The 22,994-nt window shown below is 31.6% G+C and overlaps 2 protein-coding genes across 10 annotated transcripts in view; one reads left to right on the forward strand and one right to left on the reverse strand.

The window, feature by feature from the left end:
* Positions 1 to 54: 54 nt before the first annotated feature.
* On the reverse strand, positions 55 to 15,852 carry LOC134712260 (thioredoxin domain-containing protein 12-like). The gene is made up of 7 exons (XM_063573637.1): positions 15,717 to 15,852; positions 12,090 to 12,150; positions 11,681 to 11,733; positions 3,580 to 3,653; positions 2,605 to 2,674; positions 2,224 to 2,307; positions 55 to 2,030 (listed from the first exon to the last, which is right to left on the reverse strand). Exons 1-7 carry the CDS (start codon positions 15,787 to 15,789, stop codon positions 1,960 to 1,962), a joined length of 486 nt encoding a protein of 161 aa, XP_063429707.1. The 5' UTR covers positions 15,790 to 15,852; the 3' UTR covers positions 55 to 1,959.
* Positions 15,853 to 15,893: 41 nt separating this feature from the next.
* The window catches only part of LOC134712222 (exosome RNA helicase MTR4-like), a 49,616-nt gene continuing 42,515 nt past the window's right edge, over positions 15,894 to 22,994 (forward strand). For all 9 annotated transcript variants that reach the window (XM_063573556.1, XM_063573566.1, XM_063573574.1 and 6 more), the window contains exons 1-9: positions 15,894 to 16,087; positions 18,593 to 18,721; positions 19,048 to 19,114; positions 19,651 to 19,826; positions 20,250 to 20,424; positions 21,488 to 21,578; positions 21,962 to 22,086; positions 22,332 to 22,430; positions 22,864 to 22,966. In XM_063573556.1, coding sequence (XP_063429626.1) covers positions 15,981 to 16,087; positions 18,593 to 18,721; positions 19,048 to 19,114; positions 19,651 to 19,826; positions 20,250 to 20,424; positions 21,488 to 21,578; positions 21,962 to 22,086; positions 22,332 to 22,430; positions 22,864 to 22,966 — 1,072 coding nt within the window. In that variant the 5' untranslated portion in view covers positions 15,894 to 15,980. The remainder of the gene's footprint in view (positions 16,088 to 18,592; positions 18,722 to 19,047; positions 19,115 to 19,650; positions 19,827 to 20,249; positions 20,425 to 21,487; positions 21,579 to 21,961; positions 22,087 to 22,331; positions 22,431 to 22,863; positions 22,967 to 22,994) is intronic.

Raw genomic sequence — 22,994 nt, forward strand, 5'->3', positions numbered from 1 at the left:
TTGAACAGCAGTATACTACTGTTGCCTTTATTAATCAACATTCAAAAACAAAAACAAAGTTTATATAAATTTATTATTTTTTTGAATATTACATGTAAAAACTAAAACAGAATCAAAAAGATAATGTAAGGCATAAAGTAAAAATAACAAGTACACCAGCATACCAAAAATATGACTTAAATAAATATGACATGACACTACATAGAAAAGACAATTGAGTGAAACATTTTACAATGGAAAATACTAGTTTGTTACAATGCTCCTGCTTATATAATACTTTCTCTTGTGTGAATTATTAACAAAGATTGATGTGTACACCATAACTGAATTGTAATATAAGTTAATATAGTTTGATTGTAGCACTATTTTATATGAAAACATGAACAGATTCAATACAAATAATTTGCAATAAGCACATGAAACAAGATTTTTTCTTTAAAACTTTTTTCCATAATATTATAAATACAATGTATGTCAGATAGTTGCATGATAAAATATCAATATTGCAAATATATTCCATGAAACTTGATTTGTCAAAATACATGATTTGCATAAAGAACAACTTCCATATGATAGGTTATAAAATTTGTTCTGCTCAATTGTCAAAATCAATCTTTAAATTTGTTTTTGCATATAATATTTTAATCAACATTTAATAAACTAATTACAGCTATTATCTGTTGACTTTTCTTATGAACATTTAAAGTTAACAGAAAATATCATGTGGATACAAAAATTTCTATAACTACTTGGTGGACTTTTTCATATTCTAAATTCCCCTGAGAAATTTGCCTTTCTCTAAAGTATCACTGAAACTACTATTATAAGTATAAATTTACCATTTACATTCATTTATTAATTTTATGTTCCTTGACCATCCCAAAAAAAATCTCAACATTTCTTAAATTATATATATATATTTTAAAAAAGTATTACCAAATTGTTTGCAATATACAGAAATTAAAATGATTTGTGTTGTGTACTATGTAAACTAAATAAAACATATTAAATCATTGGTTTAATCAAGGACCTATATACGTCCCTGGTTTAATAAATTAGTATCAAAACTTCAATAGTTCATGTAGATTGTTTCATGGCACACTTTTTATTGTCATTTACAAATTAGGACACTTCACATTTTCATTCATCAAAATGGCAATAACAAGCATAAGGAAATGAAAGAAAGCAAGCAAAAAAAATGTATATTTATACAGTAACGATAAGTAGGTTCATTACAAATGTTCAGAATAAATGGTATTGTGTGGAAGTAGACAACAGGTATACGTCTTATATAAATGCCTGAACGTTTGAGGTACATTCAAAATCTGAATATTTAATCAGTTACTATTTTGTCAAAAATTTGTATTCTAAATAGGAAAAGTGCAACTACAGAACTGATTTTTATACTAAAGGGTGTTGACCTAAGGTATTAAAGATAACTCTTTAAGTCAAAAATTCATATGAAACAGATTAAAGTGCTGTGTTGCTTAGAAACTTAGAAATACATTTATGAAAATGTTTAATACAACGTTCCAGTGTTATTAAATAGTTATGTCCCTTTTCCCTGGTTTATCTCTTATACTTGTCTGTTTGCATTGAAGTGAAGGATTTGATTGTCAAATTCAATCATATTGATCTGCATGTTACTGAAACTTAAACATTGTCTGTATGATAATAACGATAAATAACATGAAAAGAAAGAAATAAAATTTTGTGATAGGTTCAATCATACAATTTCAACACATATAACCATAGTAAGGTATTAAAAAAAAAAGTGATTGATATTCATGTTCTGAAAAAAATCCTAAGCAATTATCTTAGAAGCTCAATGCAAACAGACAGTAAACTTCACAATATAGAATATTATGGTTATTTATTCATATTTTAAACAAACAGAAGATCTACAGACTTCACATCACGTGTCAGCTCATGCATAGGGTCACAGTCAAAGGGAGATAATCACAACTCTTCATTCCCTGCTGGTTTTTCTAGATTTCTTTCCTTAATTACTTTTTTCATTGTTGCAGCAACTGGAAATAAATAATAAATAATGTAAAACAGTATAAAATTAACTTACAGAATAACTTATCCAAGAATTCAAATGTTTCTTTTATCACTTAAACTGTAATGTAAAAAAAAAGGATGTTAGAGGAGTGAAACAATAGGATTTGTTACACATGTGAAAATAAATTGATTTTATAGAACATAAAAAAATGCACTTACTAGATGTAGGATTAAAATGATAATACTTGTAATCTGGATGGCCATTTTCATTTTTATACTGGTCTAAAATATTTCCATCTGGATCTGAAATAAAAATTATCGCAAGTCTGTGAATAGAATATCAAACATTAAATACACAGGGAATGTGTAGAAAGAAATATAATGAATCAATAAGAAAAATTTTGATTGGTTCATATTTTTTTGTTTTTATTAAATATACTTATCAAAATATAAGTTGACTTATAAAATTTTGGAAATACTTTCTTTGAGTTTAAATAAAAATCATAAAACTGATGATGTTCTTATGATAAGTACACACTATCATGATAGACAATTTTAAAACCAATTTTACTGTAAAAGGTATTGTTTTAATTTCCCTACCATAAAAGAGAACTCTTGGTATATATCCACCGTCAGGGGAATATTTCTCTCCTTCTGGTTCTTCATCATCCTATAAATAGATATATTGAAAGAATTAGTCAACACACCATAGCAGGTTGTTCTTTTTTAATTGGAAATTGCTTGCATTTTCTATCAAGCCTTAATTTCTCTAAGATATTTTTAAAAATTTTAAAGAACAAAATACATATATAAAAACAAGAATGTGTCCATAGTACACATTTCAATGATAAAGATCATATCATAGGTAACATGTGTATTAAGTTTAAAGTTAATTGGACTTCAACATTTTCAAAAACTACCTTACTATCGTAGGCAGGACTTAGTAGGTGAAAATATCAACATCAAGATCTACATAACAACAATGCTTCAAGCTGCAAGTTTGCTTCAAGCGCGTCTGGCGTATAAAATTATAACCCTGGTACTTTTGATAACTATTTACACCACTGGGTCGATGCCACTGCTGGTGGACGTTTCGTCCCCGAGGGTATCACCAGCCCAGTAGTCAGCACTTCGGTGTTGACATGAATATCAATTATATGGTCATTTTTATAAATTTTCTGTTTACAAAACTTTGAATTTTTCGAAAAACTAAGGATTTTCTTACCCCAGGAGTAGATTACCTTAGCCGTATTTGGCACAACTTTTTGGAATTTTGGGTCCTCAATGCTCTTCAACTTTGTATTTGTTTGGCTTTTTAACTATTTCGATCTGAGCGTCACTGATGAGTCTTATGTAGACGAAACGCGCGTCTGGCGTATAAAATTATAACCCTGGTACTTTTGATAACTATCAAGTATAAATTTAAGTAGATTATTTTATATTGTTTCCTTACAAGATATAAAGCAGTTTGATTTAAACAATATATCTATAAAATTCTCCCTAATGATTTATAAATTCACCATAATGATTTACAAATTCACCATAATGATTTATAAATTCACCATTCGTACTCACCAATACATTAACCATTACAAAAGGTTTACTTAATTCTGCTATCTCTTTAGAACTATCAAACTGTGGTTTTAATGCTGAAACAAAAACAAATTATGAAATAGAGAGAGGCATAAAGAAATTTTACATACAAAAGTTGAAGCGACTGTCCTGACTGTGCATTATAAAATATACAGCTGTATTTGTAATACTTTCTTACTCCCTTTATAATTACCTGGTATGTAATACTCATTCAAGCAATTCATTGTAGAATCCACACAAATGACTACTTACACATCTCATTCATTGTAGAATCCACACAACTGACCACTTACACATCTCATTGTAGAATCCACACAACTGACCACTTACACATCTCATTGTAGAATCCACACAACTGACCACTAACACATCTAATTGTAGAATCCACACAAATGACCACTTACACATCTCATTGTAGAATCCACACAACTGACCACTTACACATCTCATTGTAGAATCCACACAAATGACTACTTACACATCTCATTCATTGTAGAATCCACACAACTGACCACTTACACATCTCATTGTAGAATCCACACAACTGACCACTTACACATCTCATTGTAGAATCCACACAACTGACCACTTACACATCTCATTGTAGAATCCACACAACTGACCACTCACACATCTCATTGTAGAATCCACAGAAATGACCACTTACACATCTCATTCATTGTAGAATCCACACAAATGACCACTTACACATCTCATTGTAGAATCCACACTAATGACCACTTACACATCTCATTGTAGAATCCACACAAATGACCACTTTACACAACCCTAACCCTAACCCTAACCCTTACACATCTCATTGTAGAATCCACACAACTGACCACTTACACATCTCATTGTAGAATCTACACAACTGACCACTTACACATCTCATTGTAGAATCCACACAACTGACCACTTACACATCTCATTGTAGAATCCACACAACTGACCTTTTACACATCTCATTGTAGAATCCACACAACTGACAACTTACACATCTCATTGTAGAATCCACACAAATGACCACTTACACATCTCATTGTAGAATCCACACAAATGACCACTTACACATCTCATTGTAGAATCCACACAACTGACCACTTACACATCTCATTGTAGAATCCACACAAATGACCACTTACACATCTCATTGTAGAATTCACACAAATGACCACTTACACATCTCATTGTAGAATCCACACAAATGACCACTCACACATCTCATTGTAGAATCCACACAAATGACCACTTACACAACTCATTCATTGAAGAATCCACACAAATGACCACTTACACATCTAATTGTAGAATCCACACAAATGACCACTTACACAACTCATTCATTGTAGAATCCACCCAAATGACCACTTACACATCTCATTGTAGAATCCACACAAATGACCACTTACACATCTCATTCATTGTAGATTCCACACAACTGACCACTTACACATCTCATTGTAGAATCCACACAAATGACCACTTACACATCTCATTGTAGAATCCACACAAATGACCACTTACACATCTCATTGTAGAATCCACACAAATGACCACTCATACATCTCATTGTAGAATCCACACAAATGACCACTTACACAACTCATTCATTGTAGAATCCACACAACTGACCACTTACACATCTCATTGTAGAATCCACACAACTGACCACTTACACATCTCATTGTAGAATCCACACAAATGACTACTTACACATCTCATTGTAGAATCCACACAAATGACCACTTACACATCTCATTGTAGAATCCACACAACTGACCACTAACACATCTAATTGTAGAATCCACACAAATGACCACTTACACATCTCATTGTAGAATCCACACAACTGACCACTTACACATCTCATTGTAGAATCCACACAAATGACTACTTACACATCTCATTCATTGTAGAATCCACACAACTGAACACTTACACATCTCATTGTAGAATCCACACAACTGACCACTTACACATCTCATTGTAGAATCCACACAACTGACCACTTACACATCTCATTGTAGAATCCACACAACTGACCACTCACACATCTCATTGTAGAATCCACAGAAATGACCACTTACACATCTCATTCATTGTAGAATCCACACAAATGACCACTTACACATCTCATTGTAGAATCCACACAAATGACCACTAACACAACTGATTGTAGAATCCACACAAATGACCACTTACACATCTCATTGTAGAATCCACACAACTGACCACTTACACATCTCATTGTAGAATCCACACAAATGACCACTTACACATCTCATTGTAGAATCCACACTAATGACCACTTACACATCTCATTGTAGAATCCACACAAATGACCACTTTACACAACCCTAACCCTAACCCTAACCCTTACACATCTCATTGTAGAATCCACACAACTGACCACTTACACATCTCATTGTAGAATCTACACAACTGACCACTTACACATCTCATTGTAGAATCCACACAACTGACCACTTACACATCTCATTGTAGAATCCACACAACTGACCTTTTACACATCTCATTGTAGAATCCACACAACTGACAACTTACACATCTCATTGTAGAATCCACACAAATGACCACTTACACATCTCATTGTAGAATCCACACAAATGACCACTTACACATCTCATTGTAGAATCCACACAACTGACCACTTACACATCTCATTGTAGAATCCACACAAATGACCACTTACACATCTCATTGTAGAATTCACACAAATGACCACTTACACATCTCATTGTAGAATCCACACAAATGACCACTCACACATCTCATTGTAGAATCCACACAAATGACCACTTACACAACTCATTCATTGTAGAATCCACACAAATGACCACTTACACATCTAATTGTAGAATCCACACAAATGACCACTTACACAACTCATTCATTGTAGAATCCACACAAATGACCACTTACACATCTCATTGTAGAATCCACACAACTGACAACTTACACATCTCATTCATTGTAGATTCCACACAACTGACCACTTACACATCTCATTGTAGAATCCACACAAATGACCACTTACACATCTCATTGTAGAATCCACACAAATGACCACTTACACATCTCATTGTAGAATCCACACAAATGACCACTTACACATCTCATTGTAGAATCCACACAAATGACCACTTACACATCTCATTGTAGAATCCACACAAATGACCACTCATACATCTCATTGTAGAATCCACACAAATGACCACTTACACAACTCATTCATTGTAGAATCCACACAACTGACCACTTACACATCTCATTGTAGAATCCACACAAATGACCACTTACACATCTCATTCATTGTAGAATCCACACAAATGACCACTTACACATCTCATTGTAGAATCCACACAAATGACCACTTACACATCTCATTGTAGAATCCACACAAATGACCACTTACACATCTCATTGTAGAATCCACACAAATGACCACTCACACATCTCATTGTAGAATCCACACAAATGACCACTTACACAACTCATTCATTGTAGAATCCACACAACTGACCACTTACACATCTCATTGTAGAATCCACACAAATGACCACTTACACATCTCATTGTAGAATCCACACAAATGACCACTTACACATCTCATTGTAGAATCCACACAAATGACTACTTACACATCTCATTGTAGAATCCACACAAATGACCACTTACACATCTCATTGTAAATCCACAGAAATGACCACTTACACAACTCATTCATTGTAGAATCCACACAACTGACCACTTACACATCTCATTGTAGAATCCACACAACTGACCACTTACACATCTCGTTGTAGAATCCACACAAATGACCACTTACACATCTCATTGTAGAATTCACACAAATGACCACTTACACATCTCATTGTAGAATTCACACAAATGACCACTTACACATCTCATTGTAGAATTCACACAAATGACCACTTACACATCTCATTGTATAATTTACACAAATGACCACTTACACATCTCACTGTAGAATCCACACAACTGACCACTTACACATCTCATTGTAGAATCCACACAACTGACCACTTACACATCTCATTCATTGTAGAATCCACACAACTGACCACTTACACATCTCATTCATTGTAGAATCCACACAACTGACCACTTACACATCTAATTGTAGAATCCACACTACTGACCACTTACACATCTCATTGTAGAATCCACACAAATGACCACTCACACATCTAATTGTAGAATCCACACAACTGACCACTTACACATCTCATTGTAGAATCCACACAAATGACCACTTACACATCTCATTGTAGAATCCACACAACTGACCACTTACACATCTCATTCATTGTAGAATCCACACAACTGACCACTTACACATCTCATTCATTGTAGAATCCACACAACTGACCACTTACACATCTAATTGTAGAATCCACACAAATGACCACTTACACATCTCATTGTAGAATCCACACAACTGACCACTTACACATCTCATTCATTGTAGAATCCACACAACTGACCACTTACACATCTCATTCATTGTAGAATCCACACAACTGACCACTTACACATCTAATTGTAGAATCTACACAAATGACCACTTACACATCTCATTGTAGAATCCACACAACTGACCACTTACACATCTCATTGTAGAATCCACACAAATGACCACTTACACAACTCATTCATTGTAGAATCCACACAACTGACCACTTACACATCTCATTGTAGAATCCACACAAATGACCACTTACACATCTCATTGTAGAATCCACACAACTGACCACTTACACATCTCATTGTAGAATCCACACAACTGACCACTTACACATCTCATTGTAGAATCCACACAAATGACCACTTACACATCTCATTGTAGAATCCACACAACTGACCACTTACACATCTCATTGTAGAATCCACACAAATGACCACTTACACATCTCATTGTAGAATCCACACATATGACCACTTACACATCTCATTGTAGAATCCACACAAATGACCACTTACACATCTCATTGTAGAATCCACACAAATGACCACTTACACATCTCATTGTAGAATCCACACAAATGACCACTTACACATCTCATTGTAGAATCCACACAACTGACCACTTACATTGCCTATGTATATTTTAAAATTGTTTGTATGCACATTGAACGACAAATTTATGTGACGTATATAATTTTTCTGACGTCGGACACTCAAGTAGATCCATGTGTTCGTGGATAGGTTTTTGTGTCTTGTTAAATTTTTCCTTTTAAAAGTTTTGGATTCTCATAAATTCTATGTATAACTTTTGGACTAGTTCGATTTCTGTAATTTATTCTTACATACTTTTGATTTTTTAACCCTGTCTGCGCTCATTGCCTATGTAAAATTTAAAATTGTTTATAATCCAGGTACTTTTGATAACTATTGTATGCACATTGAACGACAAATTTATGTGACGTATATAATTTTTCTGACGTCAGACACTCAAATCAATCCATGTGTTCGTAGATAGTAGATGTTGTTGTGTCCTGTTAAATTGTTATACGATGATGACTGATGTTCCCATATTTTGACTATTTTATTGATTGTGACTGTTTATTTAACGCATCATGTAAATGTAACGGAATTTGACGAGACTGTTATTAAAGTGAGAGGGTTAGCGCTATAGAACCAGGTTTAATCCACCATTTTCTACATTTGAAAATGCCTGTACCAAGTCAGGAATATGACAGTTCTTGTCCATTCGTTTTTGATGCGTTTTGTTTTTTGATTTTGCCATGTGATTATGGACTTTCCAAATTGATTTTCCTCTGAGTTCAGTATTTTTGTGATTTTACTTTTTACACATCTCATTCATTGTAGAATCCACACAACTGACCTGACTTACACATCTCATTGTAGAATCCACACAAGTGACCACTTACACATCTCATTGTAGAATCCACACAAATAACCACTTACACATCAAATTTTACAGTACATGTAGCATTTTTGGGATACATGAATAAACACTTTTAATTGGGCCGTTTTAAGTGTCTATAACATTACATTCATTATATAAAAATCCCCTCACATATCAAGGGAGGTTCAAATTCACTCCTCACTTAATTTTTTGTATAGTAAATATAGAAATAAACAAAAAATGTAAAAAAAAAATTAACAGGGGCAATAACTCCTATAATGAGTCATATACAAATTAGATCAACATAGACATTCAAAATTTTTATGGTCTTTCAGATGTTCTCTATTACAGTTTTATGTTTTCCTTTATTGTAATATTTTTTTACTTACAGAATTATTGGGAAAACATTTTTCAAACGAGATACCCAAAAGGATCATCATGGCCAAGTTTGGTTCAATTTTGACATGGGGTTTTAGAGATGATTTTTGTTAAAATTCATGGACAGAGCCAAATGATGACAATAGCACATAATAGCCCTTTTGTTCAGGTGAGTTGAAAATAAATAAATCACATTAATTGGTTTCTGAATATCAATAAAATTAACTAAATTTTATGATTTAATTTCACATCATTTATCCCTGCTGTTCTTCAGACCAATGGTTAAAAGGAATTAACCCATTATAAACCTTCTTATGGAAATATGTGACATTAATATTTTATATTTAATACTATCAATGAATTATTTGTGATATAATATTTCTATATTAACAATCAATAATTAGAATCTAAAGAAACAGCTGTGTGGTTATTTAGTGTAAAGTAATAATGCTATTATTTTTTTAATGTTTTTTTTGTAGATCCACATGTCACTTAAAATGTGTGTTAAAACAAAATTTATGATAAGAAACAAACTGTTGGCACACAGATGTGTCTAGTCTGTTATAATGTTCAACAGTAAAATGCATGGAAGTCCCATTTAGTCTGTGCCAAACTGTTTTAGGGTTTGTCTGACCGAAAGAGAAATTTGATCTTTTCTACTATATATTCAACCAAAAAATCTTAAAGGTTCTGTCGGACCGAATGTTTTTTTGTCTGACATTTTGTCGGTCAGACAGAGTTTGGGATACACTGCCCATTGGTGGCCTTCAGCTGTTATCTTCTTTTTTGTCAGGTTGTTGTCTCTTTGACATATTCCCCATTTCCATTTCCATTCTCAATTTTATTTTTAAAAAGAAAAGTTTAAAGTTGACTCACTGGGACTCAGACCAAATAGTCTTTGGAAATGAGATGAGACTATTCTTAAACAAGTGCATACAAAATATCATTGACCTGCCCTTTAAACTGATCTAATCATGAACTTTAACAACTGTTGATTTCTCTAGTCTATGACTTGGTTGTGACCAGAAAAAGAAGTCGATCAAATAAATCATTTTTATACTTCAGAAATATAAACTTTGCTGACAACAGTTTGATCGACTGATAAACAAAAGTAAACTGCCAGTGCCATGACTATAAAAGGGAAAATAGATGCACACCAACAATGACCAATAATCATTTTTATACTTCAGAAATATAAACTTTGCTGACAACAGTTTGATCGACTGATAAACAAAAATAAACTGCCAGTGCCATGACTGTACAAGGGAAAATAGACGCACACCAACAATGACCAATAATCATTTTTATACTTCAGAAATATAAACTTTGCTGACAACAGTTTGATCGACTGATAAACAAAAATAAACTGGCAGTGCCATGACTGTACAAGGGAAAATAGATGCACACCAACAATGACCAATATTGACTGTTCTTGAAACTTAAGTATGACATCAACTTACATTATTGACTGTTCTTGAAACTTAAGTATGACATTAACTTACATTATTGACTGTTCTTGAAACTTAAGTATGACATTAACTTACAATATTGACTGTTCTTGAAACTTAAGTATGACATTAACTTACATTATTGACTGTTCTTGAAACTTAAGTATGACATCAACTTACAATATTGACAGTTCTTGAAACTTAAGTATGACATTAACTTACATTATTGACTGTTCTTGAAACTTAAGTATGACATTAACTTACATTATTGACTGTTCTTGAAACTTAAGTATGACATTAACTTAAGTATGACATTAACTTAAGTATAACATTAACTTACATTTACATGCTCCACACCATGTCTTATGTATAACAAGCATCATTGGTTTGTTTCTAAAAAAGAATTGAGTCAATTTAATAGATTCCCCAAAAACTGTGAGACCAAATGTTAATTCCCTGAACTGTCAGACTTGTATAACTTTTTATTGCTGGAGGATTTCTCCTTTAAGTTTGGAAACAGAGATTTGATAATAGAAAAGTCTAACTTTGAACTTAAGTACATTCAGTATAGTTTTCAGACGTTGAGAAACATAAAGTTACTTGATGATTAAACCAATATTTGATGGTAACAATACAAAAACATGCATTGAAAATATATACTGAAGTTTGGCCTAAAAAATATCTCAAAATTTGAAATATTGATCTTTTGATCCCCTATATAAGTTGTAAAGACTTAGGGTAAAACTCACTGTTCCTTGGCTGCCTTAATACCATCCTCTAGGGTAACCCATGCAACATCATCATTCCAACCTGTTAACAAAACATATTGTCAGTTTCAAAAATGCATTGCTACATGTATAAGAAAGATAGTGCATGTTACTAGCAGCTCAATTAGATTTGTTTCTAACTTAAAATAGTAATCTATTGTTACCCTAATAAGTACATTGCAAGTTAATGTAAACATGAATATTATTATTTTTGTAGATAATTTTGGAATTGTGAAATATCTTGTACATAATGTGTTTTATCAAAACTAAAATTATACAAATGTGATGACCACTTTGTAAAATGGTTTTCATCATACTTCTCTCAGAGATTTACTTCTACTTTTATCACAGTGTTCGAGTTGAGATTTTGAAAATGGTCGAAAGGGTGTATTACATGTATTATAATATACACACTCACACCACATCTTCCTATATCTATGTATATAAATTTATGACACTTCAGCAGGATCACTGTAATAACAGTGTACTGGAACCTTTGAGATGTCCAATAATGGCGGACAAATGAAATAGCCATAAGGTGAATGTTGAGGCAGTCTCGATAATACACCTTATTGTTATTTGTCCATGATTACTGAATATCACACAGGTCCCGTAAAATTTTGACGTCATAAAACAAAATATCTGGCGCCATAATGGAAAAGTGATTGTTGTATGCGTCAAAAGGTTCAAGCCACCGGGTCACCCAGGATTAGCGATAAGGTGTATTATGATGTCTTGAAAGGCAATTAAATTTTTTTACTTTGATGCCTTACACAAATAATCAGCTTTTTATTTTTGGTCATTTTCTGTATAATTAAAACTAGCAGTTTTAAAGACAAAATTTGATACTTCTGACACTTCTTGATATAAATTACAGCTGAGACTACTATAACACATGTTATGTGTTATACATGTACATGTAGTAGTCTCAGATGACAGTGACAAATATTTCACTCCGACTCAGTGACTGTGTTATTATTTTGTAAATAAATTTCCAGACAACGGATCCTATAGAAAATCATTTTACTCATTCAAATCTAAATTTCGAAGAAGGTGTAAACAAGAAGAAAGAAATTACAAGAGTCAAATCTGTGACCAAATTTCACTAAATATGAAAAAAGACCCAAAGACATTTTGGAATTTACTTAACAAATTAAGTTCTCTTTCAGAAATAAAAGAGGAAAACCATTTTGATCAAGAATTATTTATAAACTACTTTAAAAAAATGAACAGTACTTCTAACATCCAAAACAATAAATTCCATGACATAATTATGGAAAAATTAACAGCCTTAAAAAAGACACTAAATACATGCAACTCTGACAACGAATTTAATAAACAAATCCAGCCAGCTGAAATTTTAAATGCAGTTAAAACACTTAAAAATGGTAAATCATCAGCTGAAGACTTAATTTCTAATGAAATGATTAAATGCGGTATGCCAGTATTATTAGAACCCTTATTAAAACTTTTTAACCTAGTATTTATGAAAGGCAGCTTCCCAAAATTATGGAACAAAAGTTTGATTACTTTAATTCATAAAAAGGGGAACAAATCTGACCCCTCTAATTATAGAGGTATCTCATTGACTTCTAATTTGGGAAAATTATTCAATAAAATTATACACACTAGACTAATGAAGTTTATTAACACTAATAATTTGATAAGTGAAAATCAGATTGGCTTCAAAGAAAAAGCTAGAACAGCAGATCATATCTTCTCATTAAAGTCTATTGTAGACAAATATAAAACTAAAAAAAAGAAAATTTTTGCAGCATTTATAGATCTGCGAAAAGCCTTTGATACTGTCTGGAGGGAGGGTTTATTCTACATTCTACTCCAAAACAGACTTCCAGGCAAGCTTTTTAATGTCATCCAATCAATGTATAATGACAACAAATGCAGAATTAAATTTCAAAATGGTATGAGCCATGAATTTATATCAAATTATGGAGTAAAACAAGGGGATGTACTTAGCCCCACTTTGTTTAATATTTATATAAATGGCCTTGTAAATGACCTTGATCATGCAAACACTCAACCAATTATTATAGGAGATGTTAAATTAACATCATTATTATATGCAGATGACATTATTTTATTATCTGAAACCCAAGAAGGGCTACAAAATGCACTAAATGAGTTAACTAAATTTTGTTCCCTATGGAAACTTGATGTTAACAAACAAAAATCAAAAATTATAATATTCAATTCTAATGGAAAATCTCACTGTAATTATTTTAAAGTAGAAAAAGAACATCTTGAGACTGTTAAATCTATTTGTTACCTTGGAATAACTATAAATTGTTCAGGAAGTTTAAGCCATTCAAAAAAAAATCTTATGGAAAAAGGGAGAAAGGCTTGGTTTAAAATTAAAAAAACAGTCTCTTTAGATAATTCCTGCAGTATGCTTGAAAAACTATTTGATACTTTAGTTGTTCCAATAACTCTTTATGGGAGTGAAGTTTGGGGTGTAAGCCAAGTGTTCAAAGATTCAGATCCATTTGAACATTTACATATTAAATTTATTAAAGAAATTTTAGGTGTACAGTGCAAAACAACAAATGTAGCCTGTTTAACTGAGACAAACAGAATCCCTTTGTACTTTAAAATTCAGCTTTCAGCTATAAAATTTCTAAACCATATTGTAAACTCGCCTAACACTTTAGTCCATAAAATATATAATAATGTAGAGAAAACAAGTAAATGGGTTAACATTGTAAAAGACTGGTTAAATAAATTAGGTTTTGGTCATCTCACTTTTGATACTTTTAATTTAAAATATCACATAAATAGTATCCAACAAAGAATCTATGACCAGGCTTATCAAATTATAAATTGTTCTATCAATAAATGTGAAAAATTAAATTTCTTTTGTCATACTAAAAGAATTAGGAAAAGGCCCCCATATATTGATATATGTAAATTCAAAACTGACCGATCAGTTTTCAGTAAATTTAAACTAAGTGCACATTCCCTAGCAATTGAAAGAGGGCGTTATACCAACATTGAAAGAAGTAAACGCATTTGCTTATCCTGTAACAGACAAGAAATTGAGGATGAATACCATTTCTTCTCAATCTGTCCATGTTATTCATCATTAAGGGATACCTATATACAAAATATTAATAAAAATCTTAATTTCAATTTTATTAAATTACAGTCCACTATAACACTTAAGCATTTGACTGTACTTTTAAATAGCAGTCTACCAGTCATTATAAAAATCACCATAAAGTATATTAATGATTGTCTTTTATTAAGAACATCTGTATAACTTGTATTTCTTTTAATATGCAATGCCAACCTAATTTTTTTTTGTGTTCTTTTTTCAATTGTTCATGAACATTAATAATGTGTTAACTGTTGATATTTATAGCCTTTTTTCTTCTTTGTTGTGAATACCACTGTCACTCTAATATAATTGTAATCAATTTAACTATTGTACGTTTATTGTCTTAATTTTGTATGCCATAACCATTTAATGTAAATGTGTTTGTGCGAATAAAATATTGTCTATTGTCTATTGTCTATTATTTATTTCTGTAGAATCTAAAGAAACAAATGATGTAAGAGTTAATTTGTGTAAAATATGGTTAAACTATTTACCTCTGGATAGATCATTTGCTATAGACACAGTGATACATGAGATAAATAATATGACACGCGTCAAAAAGTCCATTTTTCTGCAGCAGTCGATATTCCTATATGAACTGAACCTTTAGATATTTTTGAACGTATATCAGTAAGGTATAAATATTTCGTACCAGTCTGACGGTTAACATTCGGAAGCTCTTAACCGAGACCTTCCGAGAAAATACACATGTGTTGTTAAACCAAAATTGTCAAAAACATCTGAAATAAAGGAAAATCATGGCAGAAGACTTCGGAGAAGACCTTTTTAATGTGTTTGATCAGAATACAATAACTAAAGTGTCCCCTTTAGATGTTCCCATTAACGATAAATCTGATGAACAAAGGTTATTTGTTAACTTTCAGTTTCAAAACTTGATGAATCTGATTGTATCTGCTAAACCGTAACTCTTAGACTTAGGTCCTTATGCTATTTTTTTTACTATTTGCGGAACTGTAGCTCATAAGTCCTTATGTTATTTTTTGACTATCTGTAGCTCTATGGTCTGCAAATAGTAAAAAAAATAACGCAAGAACCTATGAGCTACGGTTCCGCAGCTATGCGGACCATAGAGCTACGGTTCCGCAGCTATGTGGACCATAGAGCTACAGATTTTTTCCTATTTCAAAACATTCAGAATTGCGACCCAGGTTTAGGTCGCACTTATTTCCCCAAAATTTATTGTTTATAATCAATGCAAAGCTTGTCAATATATATGGACCATAATTTGCTATTGGGCTCCGTTTCCTATAACTATAGAAAAGTGATAAAATGTGAATTACTGTAAGAAAAGTTGCAACTACATCTAAAGATGCCATTATTTTTATCAACATACAAGTGTATGCTACTCTTCCCTAGGAAAAAAATTAAAATACATGAATTTCAAAGATTCTACAACCGTATTTTTGTGTCGTTTCTCGCGTTACTTATTGCTTCCGAAGAGCATAACGCTGACTGATTTATAGATAATCGTCACCGGCAAATTCGTAACTTTTGCTTTCAAATAACAAAGAACATCGACCAATAAGAATAGTGAGAAGAAAATGCTGAGAACTATAAGTATTTATGTAGCAGATGTAAGAACAGTGGCGTGATTTTTGTGTCCGATTTCGTAACACAATTTTTAGATGATGTAATCTGCTTTGTTGTAATAGAATTCTTAAAAACAATATGCAAATATGAACTCTCGCGAGATGTTCAAACAGGTAAATCCGAGATGATTTACATTCTTGTTTTGATCTTCGTAATAATTAAGTAAGAAAATTACGTTGTCGTTATGCGTTATATTTCACACGAAACAGAAGTCCAGTTATTTATTAAAATTGTTTTTGTCCTTAAGTTCTAACCATTTCCGGTCATACGTGAAACACGTGACTAACATGTGATAACGCCTGGGATTACGGCCGGATGTACGAAATACTAGGTCTAAACATTGTTTTTGTTTCCAACGGGATGTTAGCAAACATAATCTGTAGACTTGTTTCGTCTTGTTTAAAAGAGGAAAATACAATTGTCAAAGAGATTGCGCCGGTGGTCTGTTATTTTTCCTATGTGCATAATGTAACATACTATCCTGTGTGAAAATAAATGCCCAATGACTTGACAAAATCGATTTCATATTTGACAGATGTTAGAACACACTTCGTTTCCCGATAATGACGTGAAGAGTCCTTGGAAAAATCAATCGAAATTACGTCTCTTATCATTGTACCAATGCTCGTTGGATTGATTTAACTGCTTAACTGCAGCAGTAAATATTACTGGATATTTTAGGTGAATAAATATAATTTAATAACAAATACATGTTAATATACCGTAACACTTAGAATGTACAAAGTTGGAATCCTGTCACAGTTTTTAATTAATATTTTTTATTCATGTTCTGCAAACACTTATCAGAAACGTAATAAACTTGTCAAAGGAGAAGTAAACTTTTACCATGCATGACTTGAAAGGAAGTACTTTATTGATTTTAGCCCACTAAAGTAGGTTAAAATGTGGAAACCATGTAGATGGTGTACAGGTCATAAGTATCACATTGTGCCTATTTTAAAGATTTTAATTCCAAGTTAAAAGTTTTTTTCTTTACTGTATTTTAAGGATGTTACATTGCCAATGATTTGGAATAAATTGTATATAACTGGAATATCAAAACCAAATATAAATACATTTTTTTTGCTTAAACATCAAGATACAACGATTATGGTATCCTGTATCAATGGAGAAAATATGGAAAATTCTGAATAAATTGTACTAATTGTTTTCAAAACAAGCACATATTTAGGAGTTTTATAATACTGTTACATTTAAGATGGATTTTAAGAAAAAGTATACTGTTCAGATTATTTTAAGCAGATTTTGCAATAAAATAAAACTAAAAAAATGCTTTCGGTTTCTTATGGTTTCCTGTCAGGTTTAAAAAAAACTTTAATATAACATTGAAAATAGATTTTAAATATTAACATGAAGCAAGTAACACTAGTAATGGTGTTAATTTATGCCTTTTGAATTATATTGTGCAAAATAAAGAAAATAAAGATTGGTTTCCTGTTTGGTTTCATGTCACGTAAACGGTGAATCAAAATGTATTAATTTTTTCTCGAAAAACTCAATTGTTCCATTCATACTATTTTAACAGCAACACAACCCACAAAATAAAAGTTAAAATTTTAGAACTTATAAAAAAGGACACAAAAAGAACCCAAAGGCCGATTACCAAATTATGGTCCATATAGTTCATTTCGTTAGATATTTTTCTGATGTGACGTACCTATTTATGTTTCAATATATTCATTTCTTTAACACTATTATCTAATTATTTCCTCATTATATCCTTTTATATTTATTTCAGAACTGATAATTTGCTGCAGAGCATTGTTGGAACTAAGAGGCCTGCAACTTCTGTTGATGTAGACATGGTAGAAGAAGAAAATGAAGAACCCAAAACTAAAAAGATCAAAAGCTTACCTGATGATACAGGGTAATCTTGATTACATTTAAACATACACATATTTTAATATTTGTATTAAATGCATTTTATATAAATAAATGATGAAATAGAACTAAAAGGAAAGCATTTTTTGTTACATTTATTTTATTTATGCTTTGCAATTTTGTTAATTATACCATCAAAGGTCCAGAAGCATTTTAACCAATGGTCCAAATTGTTAATTTTAATTGCCATATATTTTGTTTGTATTTATGACTACATTTTCATTTTCTATCAGCATTTACACAGTATACAAAAATGCTATCATTAACTAAAGGATCAATTAAGTTGAGTTTATTTTGTGTCTATAATTCCAGGTCTACAGAAGTAATGCCAAGAATTCAGGTTCATACAGTAGAGACTGCTGAGGCTTGTTTACATGAGGTTTGTAACCTTGATTGTAAACAGTTTGTTATGATCATTATGTTCTTCTGAATCATATTAAGTCTATTCAGTCACCATTTAAATTTATCTGATACAGCATTCTTCACTTAATAACACTTTTTTTCATTTACAAACTTTGCTCTTGCAGAAAACAGTTCCTGTTCATTATAAAAAAAATCTGGCTATTTGTAAAAATAAAAACAAAAAGAAGTAATTTTTCATGCATTATTATACAACATGAAATAAGAACACATTTTTTTGTCAGGTATTGTTACAAGACATGTCTGAGTAACAAATGAGAACATTTGATTGCCAAAGCCACCAGTTCTTTAACATGTTTTAAAGTTAAGATAAATATGATTGATCAGTTGTATACTGTATAATTGTCTTATGGTACGGTTTACAAATGATAATGTTACCTTGATAAAATGAAAATAAAATAAAACACTCTTATTCTTGTATTTTCCTGGAAAAAAGCCACTTTATGAATGAAAAATAATAAATTGATTAAAGTAACTATATTTATATCTTTACAGGTTGCATTACCCCCAGATGCTGAGTTTGTACCATTAACTAAGATGCCAGACACCTTGGCCAAAGAGTACCCCTTCATCTTAGATCCTTTTCAGAAAGAGGCTCTGTTATGTTTAGAAAACAACCAATCAGTTTTAGTATCAGCCCATACATCTGCTGGGAAAACAGTTGTGGCAGTGTGAGTTTAAAGACAGTAAAATCTATACCCAACATTTGTTTTTTAACTGCCCTATGTAAAGTTAATTGCATTAATAAGTTATGTTGGTGCAATAGAGATGTCATCCCTACACAAACTTTCTGAATGAGAACTTTTAAAAAATTGAATGAATTGAATGCAGATGTAACAAGTTTGAAATGATACAAGTGATTTTGAACTTTTTGTGTGATAACTATATAGCATATATTTTTGGCAATGGAAAAACACAGATTTGTTTACCCTCTGGAAATTCACTTTTTTGTTTTAAATTGAATTCTTAATGATAGATTACATTTATTTTAACATTTATTATATCTTCAGTCAATAAATCAACTTTTAAACATATTTTGAATAAGAATTTCCTTTTATTTTCATTAAGATTTGGTATTAATGTATAATTTGCAGGTATGCCATTGCTATGTCATTGCAACAGAAGCAGAGAGTTATATATACCACACCAATCAAAGCTTTGAGTAACCAGAAGTATAGAGAGCTGTATGAGGAGTTCCAGGATGTTGGTCTGATGACGGGAGATGTAACCATTAATCCTACAGCCAGTTGTCTCATAATGACTACGGAGGTCTGTTGAAACTTTTGTTTTCATTTAGTTTATAATATTTTTACACATATGTTATATATACATTCTGTTTCCGATGCAAAAGAATCAATTTTGAATGAGATATAAGGCTACAATAAAAGCACAATAAAAAGTGTCTCAGAAGTTGATTCACAATGATTGCATAAAACTGATACATCTAGGCAACACATTAATTTTTTTTAACAAATTGACTAGGGTAACAAAGAGTATTGGTGTACATCATAGGGGATAATAGAGTAGGTCCAGTAAGACCCCTTTTTGGCCCCAAAATATAGCAGTTTTACAAAATTGTGTAAATATAAACTTTGAGTTATTGATTGGACAGTAGAATGCTTCTGCTACATAAATATGGCATGTTTTTGACAATACAATGCACATATATCGAGTACTAGTACCATAAAGTCTGCTAAATTACTGAAATCTTCACAATTCTAGCATTTTAGTTAAATTTTAGACGGTTTACGTGTAAAACAAAAGTGTTCATTCTTAATATTGAAACGTAAGTTGTATTTTATGATAATACATAACATATATAAAGGTTGAGGATGAACTTGGATGGGGCCACTTTAAATTTTCACAAAAACCATCTGAAAAGTGACATTTTCTGGCATATTTGTTAGATTTTTCATTTTGAGCTTGAATCGGATGTTTTTTAATGACTAAATCAGTCCAAATCTTTCACATTAACTAATTGATTCAAATGAAATAGACACTTAAGTGTTCAAAAAGTGGTCAAAATCTTTCGTCAGATGAACTTGAAATTTGAGGCCACAAGTGGTCCTAACCGGACCTACTCCTTACCATGGCCAGTAATTGGGAATATGAAATACAAAAAATCATGTGGTATCTGTTGTGTTGTAAACTGATTTGAATAAGTAACAGAAATTTTAGTCAAATGGAGTTTAAGTAATGTAGATACATGTTTACTCCACTATTTAAATTCTGCATTACTCATTAATCATTGCAGATTAGATAACATATTAGTTTCAATGTAAAAAGATTTATATAAGTTTGATTTATGTATAACCTGTTGTGATTTTTACAGATTTTGAGAAGTATGTTATACAGAGGATCAGAAATCATGAGAGAAGTGGCTTGGGTTATCTTTGATGAAATACATTACATGAGAGATAAAGGTAATGAATATCTGTGGTAAAGTACCAAATGAGAATCGCTGTAACAATACAATGTGTTTTGATTATCATTGAGACAAAAATGCACCTAACAATAACCATATATTGAATTAAATATTCAAGTCTCTGTTTAGCCTCCAATAATTGGTCAAGAAGAATTCCATAAGTGAAGTTACAAGAGACCCCTATAATCAGTAAAGAAAAGTGTGGTCTTAATTTAAGATACCATTAATTGATAACAGAATGTGGGTTAGACAATGTGGTAATTTTTGCATGAAATGTTGTGCAATAGGAGATGATGTCAAGCATTAACAGTGAGTTTAGTAAATGAAATTTATATTTGTATGAAGATTTTAAAATTCCTATTCTATTTCTACTTTTCACAGAGAGAGGAGTTGTATGGGAGGAAACCATTATATTGTTACCAGATAATGTCCATTATGTGTTTCTGTCAGCCACCATACCTAATGCTAGACAGTTTGCTGAATGGATATGTCATTTACATAAACAGGCAAGTCAATACAAGATTTAGGGATATTTAAGTATAAATAGGATAAAATAAGTATCCAAGCTATGTGCATGTGTTATTGTTATGTCTCTTTCCCATATTTTTAAATATGGATTTATGTGAGAACTTAATGCTTAAGTATGGATTCATGTGAGAACTTATTGCTTAAGTATGGATTCATGTGAGAACTTATTGCTTTCTACAATCATGTATTTTCATTACATAAATTGATTATTTTTATATTTTAGCCTTGTCATGTAGTATATACAGATTACAGACCTACACCATTACAACATTACATATTCCCAGCTGGTGGAGATGGAATACATTTAGTGGTAGATGAAAATGTAAGTAATGTAAAATTTGAGATGTGGTATGATTGCCAATGAGACAACTGTCAACTAGGTTTCGCATGAAGTGGTGACAATTAATTAGAGGCCACCATACAGCCTTCAACAAGGAGAAAAACTGATACTATACAATTGGCTTAAAAAGACCCAACATGAAAAAATATAAAACAATTCAAAAAAGGACACTAATGGCCCAATTTTTAATAAAACAGTTGTCTACAAACAAATATGGCATACAAGTAAGACACATTCTGAATTACCATTATCAATTATGATTTTAAGACTATTAACAAGGATTTTTTTGTATGAAGAGGATATGTCCTGGGATCAGATAGGATCAAATGGATATGCAAATTATCATCATATAGGTGTGTATAATGTTAAGAAATGATTAAAGTACATTGTATGTAAATATATTTAATATTATCAGGGAGAGTTCAGAGAAGAGAATTTCAACACGGCAATGGCAGTTCTTCAGAATTCAGGTGATGCTGCAAAGGGTGATCAGAGGGGAAGAAGAGGAGGTTTTAAGGGTAAGAGTTTATGAAACTGGGTTACAAA

Source organism: Mytilus trossulus, chromosome 1, assembly GCF_036588685.1.
Source record: "Mytilus trossulus isolate FHL-02 chromosome 1, PNRI_Mtr1.1.1.hap1, whole genome shotgun sequence".
NCBI classification, from domain to species: Eukaryota; Metazoa; Mollusca; class Bivalvia; order Mytilida; family Mytilidae; genus Mytilus; species Mytilus trossulus.

Bases quoted from the DNA above. Each gene is read 5' to 3' on its own strand.
- LOC134712260 (XM_063573637.1), bottom strand. From the start codon at position 15,789: ATGGACTTTTTGACGCGTGTCATATTATTTATCTCATGTATCACTGTG. The intron at 11,734-12,089 runs GTGAGTTTTACC...ATTCTTTTTTAG, and splicing joins ATTAAGGCAGCCAAGGAACA to AAACAAACCAATGATGCTTG. The intron at 2,675-3,579 runs GTGAGTACGAAT...ATCTATTTATAG, and splicing joins TTGTAATGGTTAATGTATTG to GATGATGAAGAACCAGAAGG.